The sequence below is a fragment of the Leptosomus discolor genome, chromosome 11 (genome assembly GCF_034619465.1).
Source record: "Leptosomus discolor isolate bLepDis1 chromosome 11, bLepDis1.hap2, whole genome shotgun sequence".
Lineage (NCBI taxonomy): Eukaryota > Metazoa > Chordata > Aves > Leptosomiformes > Leptosomidae > Leptosomus > Leptosomus discolor.
Genome location: NC_141401.1, coordinates 7,960,815 through 7,974,754, shown reverse-complemented (window position 1 = coordinate 7,974,754; position 13,940 = coordinate 7,960,815). Strand labels below are relative to the sequence as shown.

General features: G+C 50.5%; 1 protein-coding gene across 1 annotated transcript; it reads left to right on the top strand.

Moving 5' to 3' along the window:
- Positions 1-414: 414 nt before the first annotated feature.
- On the top strand, positions 415-13,020 carry KLHL25 (kelch like family member 25). Its single transcript, XM_086471647.1, has 2 exons — positions 415-439; positions 11,211-13,020. Exon 2 carries the CDS (start codon positions 11,228-11,230, stop codon positions 12,995-12,997), a length of 1,770 nt encoding a protein of 589 aa, XP_086327773.1. The 5' UTR covers positions 415-439; positions 11,211-11,227; the 3' UTR covers positions 12,998-13,020.
- The last annotated feature ends 920 nt before the right edge of the window (positions 13,021-13,940 follow it).

The following is a 13,940-nucleotide window of genomic DNA, read 5'->3' as shown; positions in this document are numbered from 1 at the left end:
TTTCCTTCTTATTGGTCGCTGCTCTCCGCTTGCTCCCGCCCCCTCCCATGCGCCGCTCCGCAGGGGGGCGAGGCGGAGAGGCGCGTCACGGCCTCGGCGCTCCCTGAATGGCCGTGGCGGCGGCGGCGGCCGCAACCGGCCCCGCCCCGAGCCCCACGCGAGGCAGGTTCCACCCGCCGGTTACAGCGCACGCAAGGAGCGCGCGGGGCCGGGCCGCCGCCGCGCACCGCACCGCCCCGCACCGCACCGCACCGCACCGCGCGTGGGCCGGGAGCCGCCCCGCCCCGCCCCGGCAGCGCTCCGCTCCGCCCCGCCCCGAGACCGCCCGCCCGCCCGCCCGCCCACCCTCCCTCCCTCCTCCCCGCCGGGCGCCCCGCGGGGCTGGGGGGCGTCGGGGCTGCCGGAGGTTTCGGCTCGGCCGGGCGCGGAGAGAGACGCGGTGAGTTATTTTCCCGAGCTTTTGGGTTCAAGGCGCCGCTTCCAAATCCGGCTCTGGCCCCTCTTGGTGAAGCCGTGGTTGGGTTTTGCGGGGGCTCAGAGCCAGGGGAGGGCGGGGAGGTGCCGGCCCGGCGGCGGAGCGTCCGCCGGCAGAAGGGCACCCGGCTGTGCCGCCCCGGTTACCGGCCCGGGGGTTCGCCTCGGGTGTCGAGCATCGCCGTTTCCCAGGCAGGTTTCCCAGGCGTGGAAAGCTGGCCCTGAACTGGTGAGGGAGGTGAAGGGTTTTCTCTTCTAAAGCAAACCAGAAAAAAAGCTGCTATTCTTTTCTTGAATATGAAAGTAAAGTGATATCGCTGCTGCTTTTCTTTTTCCCCCCTCTCTTGTACATAGATGTCTCAAAACTGTGGTTTAAGGGGCACAACTTCCATAGCCTTCCTGATGAAATCTGCTCGAGTACCCCTGCCTAGAGGAGCGTGCGGGTCTGTACGAGTGACCGAGCTGAGCTGACAGAGGGGAGAAGACAGCTCTCCATCCCTCTGCTGGCCTTACAGGCCCCTTTGCGTTGGAAAAAGTTAAAAGCCTGTTTGGTATTTTGGTTTTGTTTTTCTTTATTTTTTTTCATTCATCTATTTGCACTTGTTGGGGTGGGGGGTTAGACTAGCCAAATCTCTGCCTAGAAAATCTTCTGTCCTCAGCCTTTCGTAAGCAGACACCCAAATGTTTCATACAATTTATATGGAGAGCCCTGGCTTCCTAACTGGTTTCTGTTTTCTTTTCCTGGCAATCTCAGCACGTCGTCTTCTCTTGTGATCTGCTGGAGTGAATTCCTTGGTCAGGGTGCCACGGGCTGTAGCTTTTGTGGTCTTCCTCCAAATGTACTTCTTTCTCTGCAGGACAGATCCAGAGCCACAGGGAAAACAAGCAAAGCTATAACCTTTTTACTTTGACAACTTCCCCTGTCTTTTTCCCCCTTCCTGTGTCTTGTGAGGCTTGTTTTTATTGAACTCGCCTTAGGAGCAACCTGAGATGTTTGTAACACCCCACAGGTTTCTGGTGGTGGCCAGGTGCTATCTCAGCTGTGTTACTGATTGCTGCTCTGGTGATAGTCTCCTTTCACAGTAGGTGTAAAACAGGTCTGAACTCTCCTGTACTTTCTTTTCTCTGTCCATCTCTGAAGGGGTCTGACTCCTTAGTGAGATGGGACCCTTTCTGGGGCCTCCCTGTTTTCCTCATCCTGTTTGCTGCTTCAGATCAAATCTTGCCTGAAAACACATTTTGTGTCTTTAACCCTAACCATCTGCTCTGGTTTATCTCTGTGATAAGGCTGTATTGAGTCAAGCACTGCAGGAGGAGGCATAGGTAGAAGTTTGCTCTGCAGCGGGAAGGTGAGGGGTGGGCACAAGATTCTCAGGACTAAAACCAGAGTGAAATGTGCTGCAGACACAAATTAGTCACACCGTAATGTGGATACAGAAGACTGTAAGCAGCTTCAGCACTGAGGAGCTTAAATTTCCTATCCCTCTTTTGTTCATTTTCTCGAGTATTTGAGGATTGTTATCTGAAGTCCTTCTGCCTCAGCATGCATGCGAAGCGTGTCCCGTGGTAGCCTCCCATGCTGTGTTTGGGGCAGATTCAAGTAACTCCAGCAGTGAGGATGGTGTCTCAGATGTGGTGTTGGAGAGGAGATAAGGCCCATTGAGAATCATTTGACTGAAGGAGCTAGGCGAATGAAATTTGTGAAGGCAGACAGCTTGGGAACAGATGACAAAATGCTGCATGACACGTACTCGAAACGTGTGAAAACGAGTGTGTGTCTGATATAGAATACAGTCCCTCCAGTGCTGGAGCGAGTGCTGGACATGGTCCTGGATGGGGACAAGGAGGGTGTGCGTATCTATGTGTACGTATGTATGTGTGAATTAGGGTAGCGTTTTTGTCCCTACAGTGGTAACCACCCGCTCCCCAAAGCCTGCAGGACCTCAGGTCCTTCTTCTTGACAGCCAGAGGAGGTTTTAGGTAATGTCTGGGAGGCAGATGAGTGAAACAGGAAGGGCAGGATGTGGCCATCTGCGGAGGTGGAAGAGGACAAGCAGCGCGTTGCGAGATGGGGAGGGAGGTGGCAGCGTTACAAAAGAGAGGGTGTTGAGCAGTGCCTTGGCCTTGGGCACGAGTAGGTGGAGCAGGATGGGCAGAGCTAGCCCGGGGGGTCTGCGGCAGTGACGACGGCTGACGCTTGGGGACTGTGGAAGGGGCAGGTTTGGAGGAGCAGTGTCAGCACTTGAACTGAAGGCTGGATTTACTCCCCGTCTTTTATAGACTGTAATTGAATTGCAGTGCCTGTAGCTGGCATTGCTTAAAACAGTGGCTGCAGGAATGCCGGCTAGGAAGCATTTAGCTGTAACAAGCTGCCCCAAGCCCCTTGGCCTGACCTTTAGCCACCATCCCGTCTGTCTGTCTTTGCTTGTCAACTTTATATCCCCGTGGTGACTATAGTATCACTCCAACCAGTACAGGCTGCTCTGTCTTCCCCGCATCGCCCGAGCCTGGGAATGTTGCATGTCCCATAACCACTGTCTGCTTGCTGACCATTAGACTGCAAAGACTACCAGTTTTATATGATAGCCTGTCAGATTGTGGCGAGGCAAATTTATTGCTGTAGCACACTGGGAATCACTCTGGTGTGCTTGGGATGCGTGCGCAGATGCCCAGGATAGCCTGGGCTGCTGTGGTGCTCCCATGCTGGTCCAGAACTTGCAAGCTGAGTGCGTGGTTTGATGCTGTGTCAGTACTGAAATGAAAAGATCAGAGACATGTGTCACATTTGTTCCTTCTGTCCAGAGCCAGAGGGCAGGGAGCAATGCCCTGTCTTGAAGCCCCAGACCCTTCAATATCTATCAGTGCTTTACAATCCAGTTGGGAACGGCTGCCCTCCATGCCCATCAACATCAGGAGCTAATCGATTCAAGAGGTGTGAGGGCCTCCCGTCTCCACAGCTCTGAACTCCAGCCAGAATTGCAAATGAGCTCCTTCCAATCGAACCTGGCAGCTGCACCAAGATCTCCTGCCTGGCAGGGGAGCAGGGAGGACAAAACAAAAACCCAGGCTAACTGGCCAGGCACAAAACTGAAATCCTGCCCTGACAGCAGGCAGACAGACCTGTTTGGTATGAGTGTCTGTAGCAGGGCTTCTGGTTAGCCTGACCATCGAGCAATCAGCTCTGCCAGCCTCAGCGCTGGGAGCTGGGCACAGCACGCAGAGAGAGTGGGAGGATCTGAATGTGCTCTCTGGAGTCAGCCACGCCAGTGGTTACTCTGGCATTAATTTGATGTATACCACATCTCATCTTCTAAACTCTCCCTGGGAAGTGGCATGTGGTTCCGCTCCTACCAAAGGCCTTTTGCTTTTGCAGCACATTAGCAAGTTGGCTTGCTTGAAAAGGGCTTTATCCTGCCCAGATGGGGCTGGGGTAGATACTGCGATCAAGTAGGTTGTTTCCATTCGGGAGCCTTTTTGAATATAATTTGGGAGACAGGACTGCAAACGCGCTTGCCTGCTCTGCAGCCTTGCATTCATTTTGCAAAGCGACTGTGATTGATCCGGGCAGAATGGGATTTATTCAGTAGTGGAGCTAGAGGGCAGGCAGGGAGGACAAAACCCCTCAGCAGCCTCTGAAAATGAATCACAGGCTCTGAAAAGATCCAGTGGGGTTAAGGAATAGCAATGAAAGCCTATTGTCTGGAGCCTGAACTGTGGCTAAAAGCATTATTTATCCCGATTTGGATAGTGGTTGTAGGAGGGTGTGGTATTCCCAGGAGCGGCAAAGCCAATGTGCTTAGTGGTGAACATGAACTTTATTTGATTGCCTCACAGGTAGCTCAAGAAGCTTTATGGAATATCTCAGTTGTGGAGTTGCAAGTTCAGTACCTGATTTGCAAATAAAACTGCATGTATTGCATGCAAAGCAGATTTCCTGCGGGTATTTTTATTTTCGTTGGAACATGGTCGCCTTTGGCTCAGATTAGTTTGTGTCGTATAGATCGGAGGCATTACTGCCCCTTTTACCAGTGCTTTTGCAAGACAGAACAAGAACCTCACTAGTTGGTACAGCTTGGCAGTACTGCTTTTGTGTTCTGTGGCGAGTGGCATTCAGTAGATTCTTGTGGTGGCTTTGGGCTCGAAGTGGAGCACGGGTTTAAAGGCAGCAAGAACTTGTGAGAACGGGATATGAAGCAGCGATGGACAGACTGAGTTTCTGAGTTCAGCCTTGCTTTAGTAAGCATGTTGACGTTCAGATACGTGCCCGGACCTTCTCCAGACAATCTGATCTCCTGGAGCCTACAGAATTGGGCTTGGAAACCCTCCCAGTTTCTGTCTGAGCCAACAGAAGGAGCCTTTCACATGGTCTCTCTGTTTTCTGTCTAGGATATACAGGCTAGACCAGAAAGTGAGAAAATGAGAAGAAATGATAAGGATGCCTTCCATTCTCAAAGGCTGGGGCAGGATCAGAAATTCTGTGCTGGGGGAATGAAGTCAACTGTTTCCTTTTCTTGCCTATTTGCAAATCTGATGAAGCAGCAAGAGTTTGTCAGGAAGGCCAAATCCAGCTCTGTTACAGAGACACCCTCTGATTCACGGCAGAGTTACGTTGCCTGAATTCCGGCGTGCAAAATCACAATTGCATCTTTGTTGCGTTAGTCACCCTGAAGAAAACAAGAACAAATTTGGGCAAACCATTAAATTAGCCAGAGTCGCTGGAGACAAACCCGATTTGTTAGAGAGTGAGGTCTGCATCCAGGCAGGCAGGAGTGTGGACAGAGCAGAGAGCACGCCTGGGAGGCGATGTGGTGAGGGTCCTTTGCTGCCCACCTGGCAGCAGCCCAGGCTTTGTGCTCAACAAGTGCAGTGCTGCACGAAATGCCAGGTGCTATTTTAATTCCTGTCATCTCAAGCACTCTTTACAGAAGCGGGTTATTAGTATCGAGAATTTCAAGCAGCTCCGAGCTGTATACCGTGGTTATAGGTATATATGCCTATAGGTATAGTCCACTGTGTTATGCAAGGACATGAACATCATCTGAAAACATCTTTATTCCTTCCCCTTTCTTGTTTTCTGTCTCCCTCCCCCACCATCTTTTCCTGTTTTCTGTGGGGTTTTTTTCCACTTTTGAAGCTCGAGCTGTGTCTGTGAGTACGTGAATGCCTGCATGTAACAGATCTCCCTTCGCAAATCTTTTGATGGTCTCCAGTGCCGGGAAATTGCATCTGAAATGCAGCTGTATCTGGGTTCTGCGACTGACAGTGTGTTGCCGCACTGCTCTTTCTCCTAAGCGGCTTTGCCAGGAGCTCTTCCCTGTGAAGACAACACAGTGGATGACTTTAGGTTTCTAGTTTGCTACTCTGTACAGTAAAAAGGGGGAAATTGGTTCTGTACCAGTAATTTTGTCCTGGGGTGGCATTGCTGGCCTAAGCTGCAGGTGGTGGAGTCCATGAAGACATTGGAAAGGTACAGATATTTGGGATGAGGGAGCAGGCACGTTACTAATGGGTAGAGAATTTATCCCACTGCTTCCAAGGAGAAGTTGAACTTTGTCCGAATTCAAGACGGCGTTTCACCCCAAAGGGTTGATATTGTGAAATCAGAGAGAAAATAAAAATGAATCTTACGCCTGCCTCGCTGCGAAAGCAGCCATCACTGCCCGCTTGAGGTGGGTCTGCTCTGGTTTGGTAGTGCAGTGCATATGTGAAGGGCCTGTATGGCTGACTGCTTGGCATGTGCAGCTTCTTCTAGGTCTTCTGAGCTGAGCCAGCAGGGAACCTTACTGCTTATTTATTTACTTATTTACAGCTTTAAATAGTTCATGGTTGAGTGGGGCAAAAAGAAATGTGTTCAGCTTGCTGCTTCTCTGAAAGTCTGATTGGCAAACAGAAAGAGCCAGCTTCGGTTCATGGGATTTGGGCTCTTTGTTGGTGTTTAGCCAACCTTCACAGTCTTGGGAGAACATTTATAAATCCTGTAGTTTTGTCCTTCTAAGCAGAAATTATTCTTGATCCTCTGAAGTCCCACTGGGGACATCTTATTCGCTCTCAGATATTGTCCTCGTGAAAGGAAGCAGCATCTCAGCTGGCGATGCCCTGCAGATAGTGAATGAAATTGGAGATTCATGGACGGGCTACTGGTTTAAGATGGAGAGGGGGAACCCAGGCCTAGCTAAATATAGTCCGTGTATCTATAGTCCTTCTGAGCTGTCCTCTCATATGCAGTTCTTTTGTGATTGGGGACGAGGACCTGATATTGCTTCAAAGCGTCCAATTTCTAAGTGCTGCTTCAATTTTTCAAGAGGTGGTAAGAGTGTCCCCTGAGGTTCTCCTAAATGACCCATACCAGCAGGGCTCCGACATGGCAACCTGCCAACTTGGGAGGGACAGCCTTCTGCTGGGGCATGGTTTGTGGGAAGCAAGAGGCGCTCAGACAGGAGAACTGTGGCCATTGATCTGGTGCGGAGTTTGTCCAGCTCTGTGGTTCCCCTTGTTCTCTCTCCCAGCTTTGTCCCGTCCAGAGAGACTGCTGGGGTGTTTTCTTCGTGAGCTGAGATTTGAAGGGTCTTTCCTCCCTGAGCCAACTCCTGCCCTCCTTTGGGGTTGCTGTCTGCCCTGTGTGGGTGAGTCGAAGGATTTCCGAAGCGCCCTTGTTTTGCTCTGCTGGAAAAAAATCCTGTCTTTCCTATACCTGCTGTACAAAGGCTGCAGACAGCCAGGGGAATACTATAGCCAGCAGTCAGCACCGGTTAGCTGTCAAAAAGCTGACGCCCCTCTTCCCTCATCCATATGGAAGAAGGGTTATCGTCTGCCTCTGCGTGCAGTAAGATCCTTCTAAAAGGCTATGCAGTAGATATTTATTCTTTCGATAACTGCCTTTCAAAGGAAAAAAAAAAAAATGAATGCAGCGTGGAGAAATCCGAGACCCAGTTCGTTCAGGTCATGCCTTCTGCTATGGCCATTGACACATCTGTTCTAGTGATAGCTTCCTGCCTGATGGAAGGTGCAGCTGGGAGCTTCGATAACCCCCGAGCTCTCGCAGAGCAGGTGGGAGCTTGGCAGGAGCCACTGACAGGTTTCTTTGTGTAAAATATTCCTCGTTCTGAGTGGTTCTGCTTTTTCTCTTTAACTCAGTAGCTGGGTAAGGAAAGCAGGGAATGTTGTAGGGCCCAAATTCTGCTCTGCGTGCATCTGCTTCTGAGAAGTGCCTATAAGAGCACATGTCATGGGTCCAGCCTTTCATTGCTGCAGTTAAACATTGCTTAAATTGAAGCATACATTTGTGTACATCATGAAAAGTTTAGAAGATCCTTTTAGTTATAGGCTTCTGAAGTTTATAAAGCTGCTAGATTTTGGAAGAAACCCACCAGATGAAATAGCTGCTGCCTGCAGTTTCTGTTCATATGATATGGGTGGGATGATGCCAAGTTCTCTAGCAGACTGAGAGATGTGGTGGGGTGTGTTTGTGGGGGGAAGAATTAGTACCTGCCACGTTTTTGCTTGTGCCCAGCTATGGTAGGATTCAAGAAGCCCTCAGAACAAGCTCTTTGGAAGTTGCTGATAACCACAAGCAAGCTGTGCTGGTGAGACGGCTGCACATCAGAGTTCAGAGGCTGCTTTAGTTTCAGTTTAATGGTCTGTCTAGCCCTGCTGATCTGTGACCAGTGACATCCAGTGTCATAACCCAGCTCCAGGAGAGGCCAAGTAAAGGGGCTGTGGCCTCTTCAGCTTTCAGGCTTGCAGCTGTACTGGGGATCAGTTGGTGCCTGTAGTGGGATAAGGTGATATGAAGAGCCGTGCTGATGGGGGCTGGACTGGAACTTGCCAGTTTATTCCTGGATGCTGTTCAGTACCCATTGGATAGAAATATTATTTGGTTACCCAGTGCTCTGGGCAAGATGTTTGATGTTGCAAGCCTGAGATTTTATATATGTATATATATATGTGTGTGTGTGTGCATACATATATGTGTCTGTACATATATATAAAATGCCTCTGCTGCAGCTTTTAGGTAGACATTTTTCATTTCTAAATGATCTGCTCCTTCCTTTCTGAGTAGTGGCTTTTCTAATCTTAGCATCAGGAAAAATGATGCTTCCTTCCTGAGACCTTTTTATTTCTATAGCTGCCCTATATAAATTGCTTATTTTTTTTGTGCATAAGCAAATCAAGGTTAACATTGAATACCTGAGCTGAGCTGTGAGCAAAGCAAGCAGTAGCAATGGCAGGGTGGTTTCTGAGGTTGTAGGAATAGGACCCTAGATCAATAGCTTTTAGCAGACTCATAAATGTTGCATTTGTATTCCTTGCTTTGGCGTTATAGAGCTTTGACGGGGGAATCCATATAACCTCTTAAATCAGTGTTGTCCCTGCGCTGGGTGTAGATGTTGGAAACCATTTCCCTCAGATGCACTTCGAAGTGCTGCTCTCTAATGGCATTTTCCTTCCTGTTTTGAAGCCTTGATTCTGTGCAGCCTCCCATCCCCAGTGAAACGAGCTTGGTGGCCTCAACCCCAGGCTGCAGGGATTTTGTCAACGAGCGTGCACATATCCAATCCAAATACCTGCATCAATGCTGCTGCCCAGCTTGGAGGCCAAGTAGGAGTTGTGGCTGCTTGGGCAAGCTATCATTTCTGCACGGAGAAGCACCGAGAGACCTTTTCCCTGGACTGTGACGCAGCCCTGAGGAATGAGCGAGGCCTCGGGAAGATCAACCCCAATAATTCACGGCAGCGGGTGGGGAAGCAGGGACGTGCCCACAACTATTTGTCGAATTCGGCCTCTTTTGGAGGTGCTGGAGAAGCAGGGGGTAGGAAGCACGTGAGTCAGGCAGCTTATCTGGCCATCTGCCTCCGCTTGAGGTCATCCAGCCGTGGAGCGTGGGAGGGTTGTGCAGTTACAGGTCTCCGCCAGGTCAAGGCTGTGACCTGCCAGCAGCCTGGGAGCGCTGTGTCTGCTCTCCCTTGGCGTTCCATGGGTTCTCCCAGGACCCCGAGTGCAGGGCTGGGGTGATGGGGGTGAGCTTAGCCTAGCTGGGGGGGACAGGGCTGATCTGTAGACCTTGTGCTTGCAGGGGGAGAAAGGCCCTTGAGAAACCTCAGGCTGCAAAGGGCAAGATAAAAACCAACCAACCAACAACATCAAAAAGAATCCAACCAAAAACCCATCCCCAGCTGTATCTGTGTGGCTAGTTACTGATTTCTAAACAATGAGGTGGCTGGAGCAGGATGCCGTGGGGTTTCAGCTCTGGTCTCCAGCCTGCAAAGCAAAACTGCAGTGATTTGGGGAGGATGGGGTAGAAAATAGACAGAAAAATAGGGTTGTGTGAGAGAGGAGATGTAGCAGAGCCACATACTGTTTTTCAAGCAACTCCTTTTTCCCATGAATTAGGCCTACTTTCCCCAGCTTGTAGCTGTTCCTGGTGGATGCCTTGTGTTGGCAGGGAAGCCGAGCTGAAGGCAGCAGCCCCTGATGCTCCAGTGCATCTCAACGGGGTCCTCCTCCCTGCCCTGAGTGCTGGATCACTCCTGGGAGAGTTCAGACCCCCCGAGCTCTGATGCGTGCCCCCATCTTTAGCCCGTTTAGTGGGCTGCCTGCCTGCAAACTCCGCTTTTAGCCAGGGAGGGTCTCTTTCACCGAACAATGAATGTCATCTCGTGTAGTGCCCGCGATGGCCTTGCTGCGTCTGCTGTCACGGGGCTGTGTAGCGGAGGCACAGCAGGCTGACCCCAATTTTCTTTTTTGGGGGAGGCTCATTTTTCAAACCTCAGGACAGTTGTGCTACCAACTTCAGTACTGACTTTCTGCTGTAAGAGAGGGCTGTATGCGTATCTGTCTGTCTACTTTAGTTACACGGGGGACAAAATAGAGCTGGTTAAAATATTTTGGAGTAAATCACTTGGGTTTTATCATCTAAGTAGTATCAATTTGATTGGTCCAATGGATTTGTCTTCTACAGGCAGGGATAGGTATCGGGTAGCACGTAAATGAAATAGTAGCTAATAAAAGCCTTGTGTTTTCTTCTGCCTGTCTGTTAAAAAGCATAATTTACTTGTCTCTTTTGTCTTATTATCTGATGTGACTCTGTCCTGCAAAATGCTTTAAGTCGCATGAAGTGTCTGGTGAGTTTTATCAACAAAAACTACAATGAAAGGGTTTGGTAAAATTTATTCAAAATTTTGGCTTGTGCTGCTCCATAAATAAAATCTGTAGCCGTTGCCTTTCCTAAACCTGCAGTAATCTTACCTCCAGTAATGCAAATCAGAAGCCAAACGTGACTTCTGCTGAGCCAAGAACAGACCGATGCCCTTTATCCTGGATAGACTGCTCTTTTAATGCTGTTTTCTAAGGAAAAATAACTCTCCTGCGGTTTGCCAATACCCTGTGGGGGCTGTTGAGACAATTTACCGTCAAGTTCGGGTTTTGATTGCTTCACTTTGTTGCTCCATTGCTGAAACTAAAGTGTAGAATTTCCCCCTTCACCCCGCTCTGCCTTCCCACCCTGCTCAGCCTGAGTTAGATTTTTGGAGGGTGTGAGGATGCAGGAGGCATGGGCTCTGCAAGCCAGGGTGCAGGAGCACCCTCAGAGCAGGAGCACTGGGGTGTCACCTGGTGCTTCACGTCTGAGGTCCGTTGAACAGTGTACAAGAAGGGTTGGATAGCAAATGCCTATATTCTCAGTGCCTTGCATCAGTAAGGGCAGGGGAATCATGTTTTCTCTGTTTGTTTCTCTGCAGGCAAAGGCTCTGTCACCATGTCAGTCAGTGTCCATGAGAACCGTAAATCCCGGACTAGCACCGGCTCCATGAACATCTTGCTTTTTCACAAAGCTTCCCACCCAGACTGTGTCTTGTCCCACCTGAACACCCTGCGGAAGCACTGCATGTTCACCGATGTCACCCTTTGGGCAGGAAACAGGTCATTCCCATGTCATCGGGCAGTGCTGGCTGCCTCCAGCAGATATTTTGAAGCCATGTTTAGCAACGGCCTCCGGGAGAGCCTGGATGATGAGGTGAACTTCCATGACAGCCTCCACCCAGAGGTGCTGGAGCTACTGCTGGACTTTGCTTATTCCTCTCGGATCATCATCAATGAGGAGAATGCTGAGTCCCTCCTGGAGGCTGGAGACATGCTGCAGTTCCATGACGTCCGAGACGCGGCGGCTGAGTTCCTGGAGAAGAACCTCTACCCTTCCAACTGCCTGGGCATGATGCTGCTCTCAGATGCTCATCAGTGCCGGCGGCTCTATGAGCTCTCCTGGAGGATGTGCCTGGTCAACTTCGAGACTGTTCACAAGAGCGAGGACTTCAACAACCTTTCCAAGGACACTCTGCTGGACCTCATCTCCAGCGATGAGCTGGAAATTGAGGATGAAGAAAGGGTCTTTAAAGCTGTCATCCAGTGGGTTAAATATGATCTGGATGAGCGGAAGGCTTATCTCCCAGAACTTCTGAGGAATGTTCGTCTGGCCTTGCTTCCTTCTGAATGCCTCAAGGAAGCCCTGGCTTGTGAGGACTTGATCATGGTGGATGAAAGGAACAAGCTTGTCTTGGATGAAGCTATTCAGTGCAAGAAGAAGATCCTCCAGAACGATGGGGTGGTGACCAGTCCCTGTGCCAGGCCTCGCAAAGCTGGGCACACCTTGCTGATCCTGGGAGGACAGACCTTCATGTGTGATAAGATCTACCAAGTGGATCACAAAGCGAAGGAAATTATCCCCAAAGCAGACCTGCCGAGTCCACGGAAGGAGTTCAGTGCCTGTGCCATCGGCTGCAAAGTGTATATCACTGGAGGCAGGGGCTCAGAGAACGGGGTCTCGAAAGACGTGTGGGTGTATGACACTGTTCATGAGGAATGGTCGAAAGCTGCCCCCATGTTAATAGCTCGGTTTGGGCATGGCTCGGCTGAATTGGAAAACTGCTTGTATGTGGTTGGCGGACACACTGCAGTAGCTGGAGTCTTCCCTGCATCTCCTTCTGTTTCCTTGAAGCAAGTAGAGAAGTACGATCCCATATCCAACAAATGGACGATGGTGGCTCCTTTGAGAGATGGAGTGAGCAACGCTGCGGTGGTGAGTGCCAGGCTCAAGCTTTTTGTCTTTGGTGGGACCAGCATTCACCGAGACATGGTGTCCAAAGTCCAGTGCTACGATCCAGCTCAGAATCGGTGGATGATCAAAGCCGAATGCCCCCAGCCCTGGCGCTACACAGCAGCCGCTGTCCTGGGCAGCCAGATTTTCATCATGGGAGGAGACACCGAGTTCACGGCAGCATCCGCCTACCGCTTTGACTGCGAGACGGACCAGTGGACACGCATTGGGGACATGACAGCCAAGCGCATGTCGTGCCACGCTTTGGCCTCGGGGAATAAACTCTACGTGGTGGGGGGTTACTTTGGCACTCAGAGGTGCAAAACGCTGGACTGCTATGACCCTACGTCCGACACGTGGAACTGTATCACAACGGTGCCTTACTCGCTCATCCCCACAGCCTTTGTCAGCACCTGGAAGCACTTGCCATCATGAAGAGGGTCAGGGCTCAGGGGCTTGTATCTGGGAGGTCAATAAGGTAAGGGTCTTCTTAAACTGAAACTTGCTGTCTTGCCTTGATTGCGTCTGCACACACCATGCTGAAGCCATGGGTTCCAGGTTGCTCAAGTTCCGTGAGAAGGGCACATTCGAAGGTGAGATGCAGCACCAGAAGAGAGTAATCAGCTCTGCAATGCTGTAAGCCTAGCTAGTTCCCAGGTTTCTCTTGTTTCCAGGTGGATCCTCACAGTATCTTGAGATACATCTACATAGATGGTTGCAAGCAGGCCACAGCTCCTCTCCCTCTGCTCCAAGCTAGCTGGGTGTCCCAGCGTCACCCTTCGGTGGGTGGGTGGATGGATGTGTCCCTGCCTGCTCTCACGGCTATCACCATGGAATACATCCTGTCCCCATGCGGCTGAGGGGTTAAGGTTTCTAACAGCACTTGCATAGGAGTCCTGGGAGGTACTACGACAACAAGTGCTTTGGAAAAAGTCTCAGATGTTTTTGCCAAGTATCTGGGTGATGTATTCAGAACTGATGAATATGTAGGCAAGTGACCCTTGGGATCCTGGCAAATCCTGGATTTCTTTTTATGCTCTGTATTTACATTTCAGTGGGTAGCAGAAGCAAAAGAGTATAAGCCACGATGCATTTGATGGTCCTGGTGTTTATTTAACATCCAAACTGTTGATTGTTAAGTCAGAACTTCTGAGACTTCTGTGTGAGACCTGAGTGGGAGGGAAGGGGTTTTGTAACCAGAAGAAGAATGTGTTTATCAGTGTTTTGGGGTGTGTGAGAATAAGACAGTTGGTGGTAACTCATGATGTCCTGTCTCATTCTGGTGCTCTGCTTCTCGCTTGCTCGGGGAAGGTGCTGTTGCAATGCCACAGGGATAGGGCTGTTGGTTCCTCCTCTCTCCTGCCCATTGGGTTGTTTG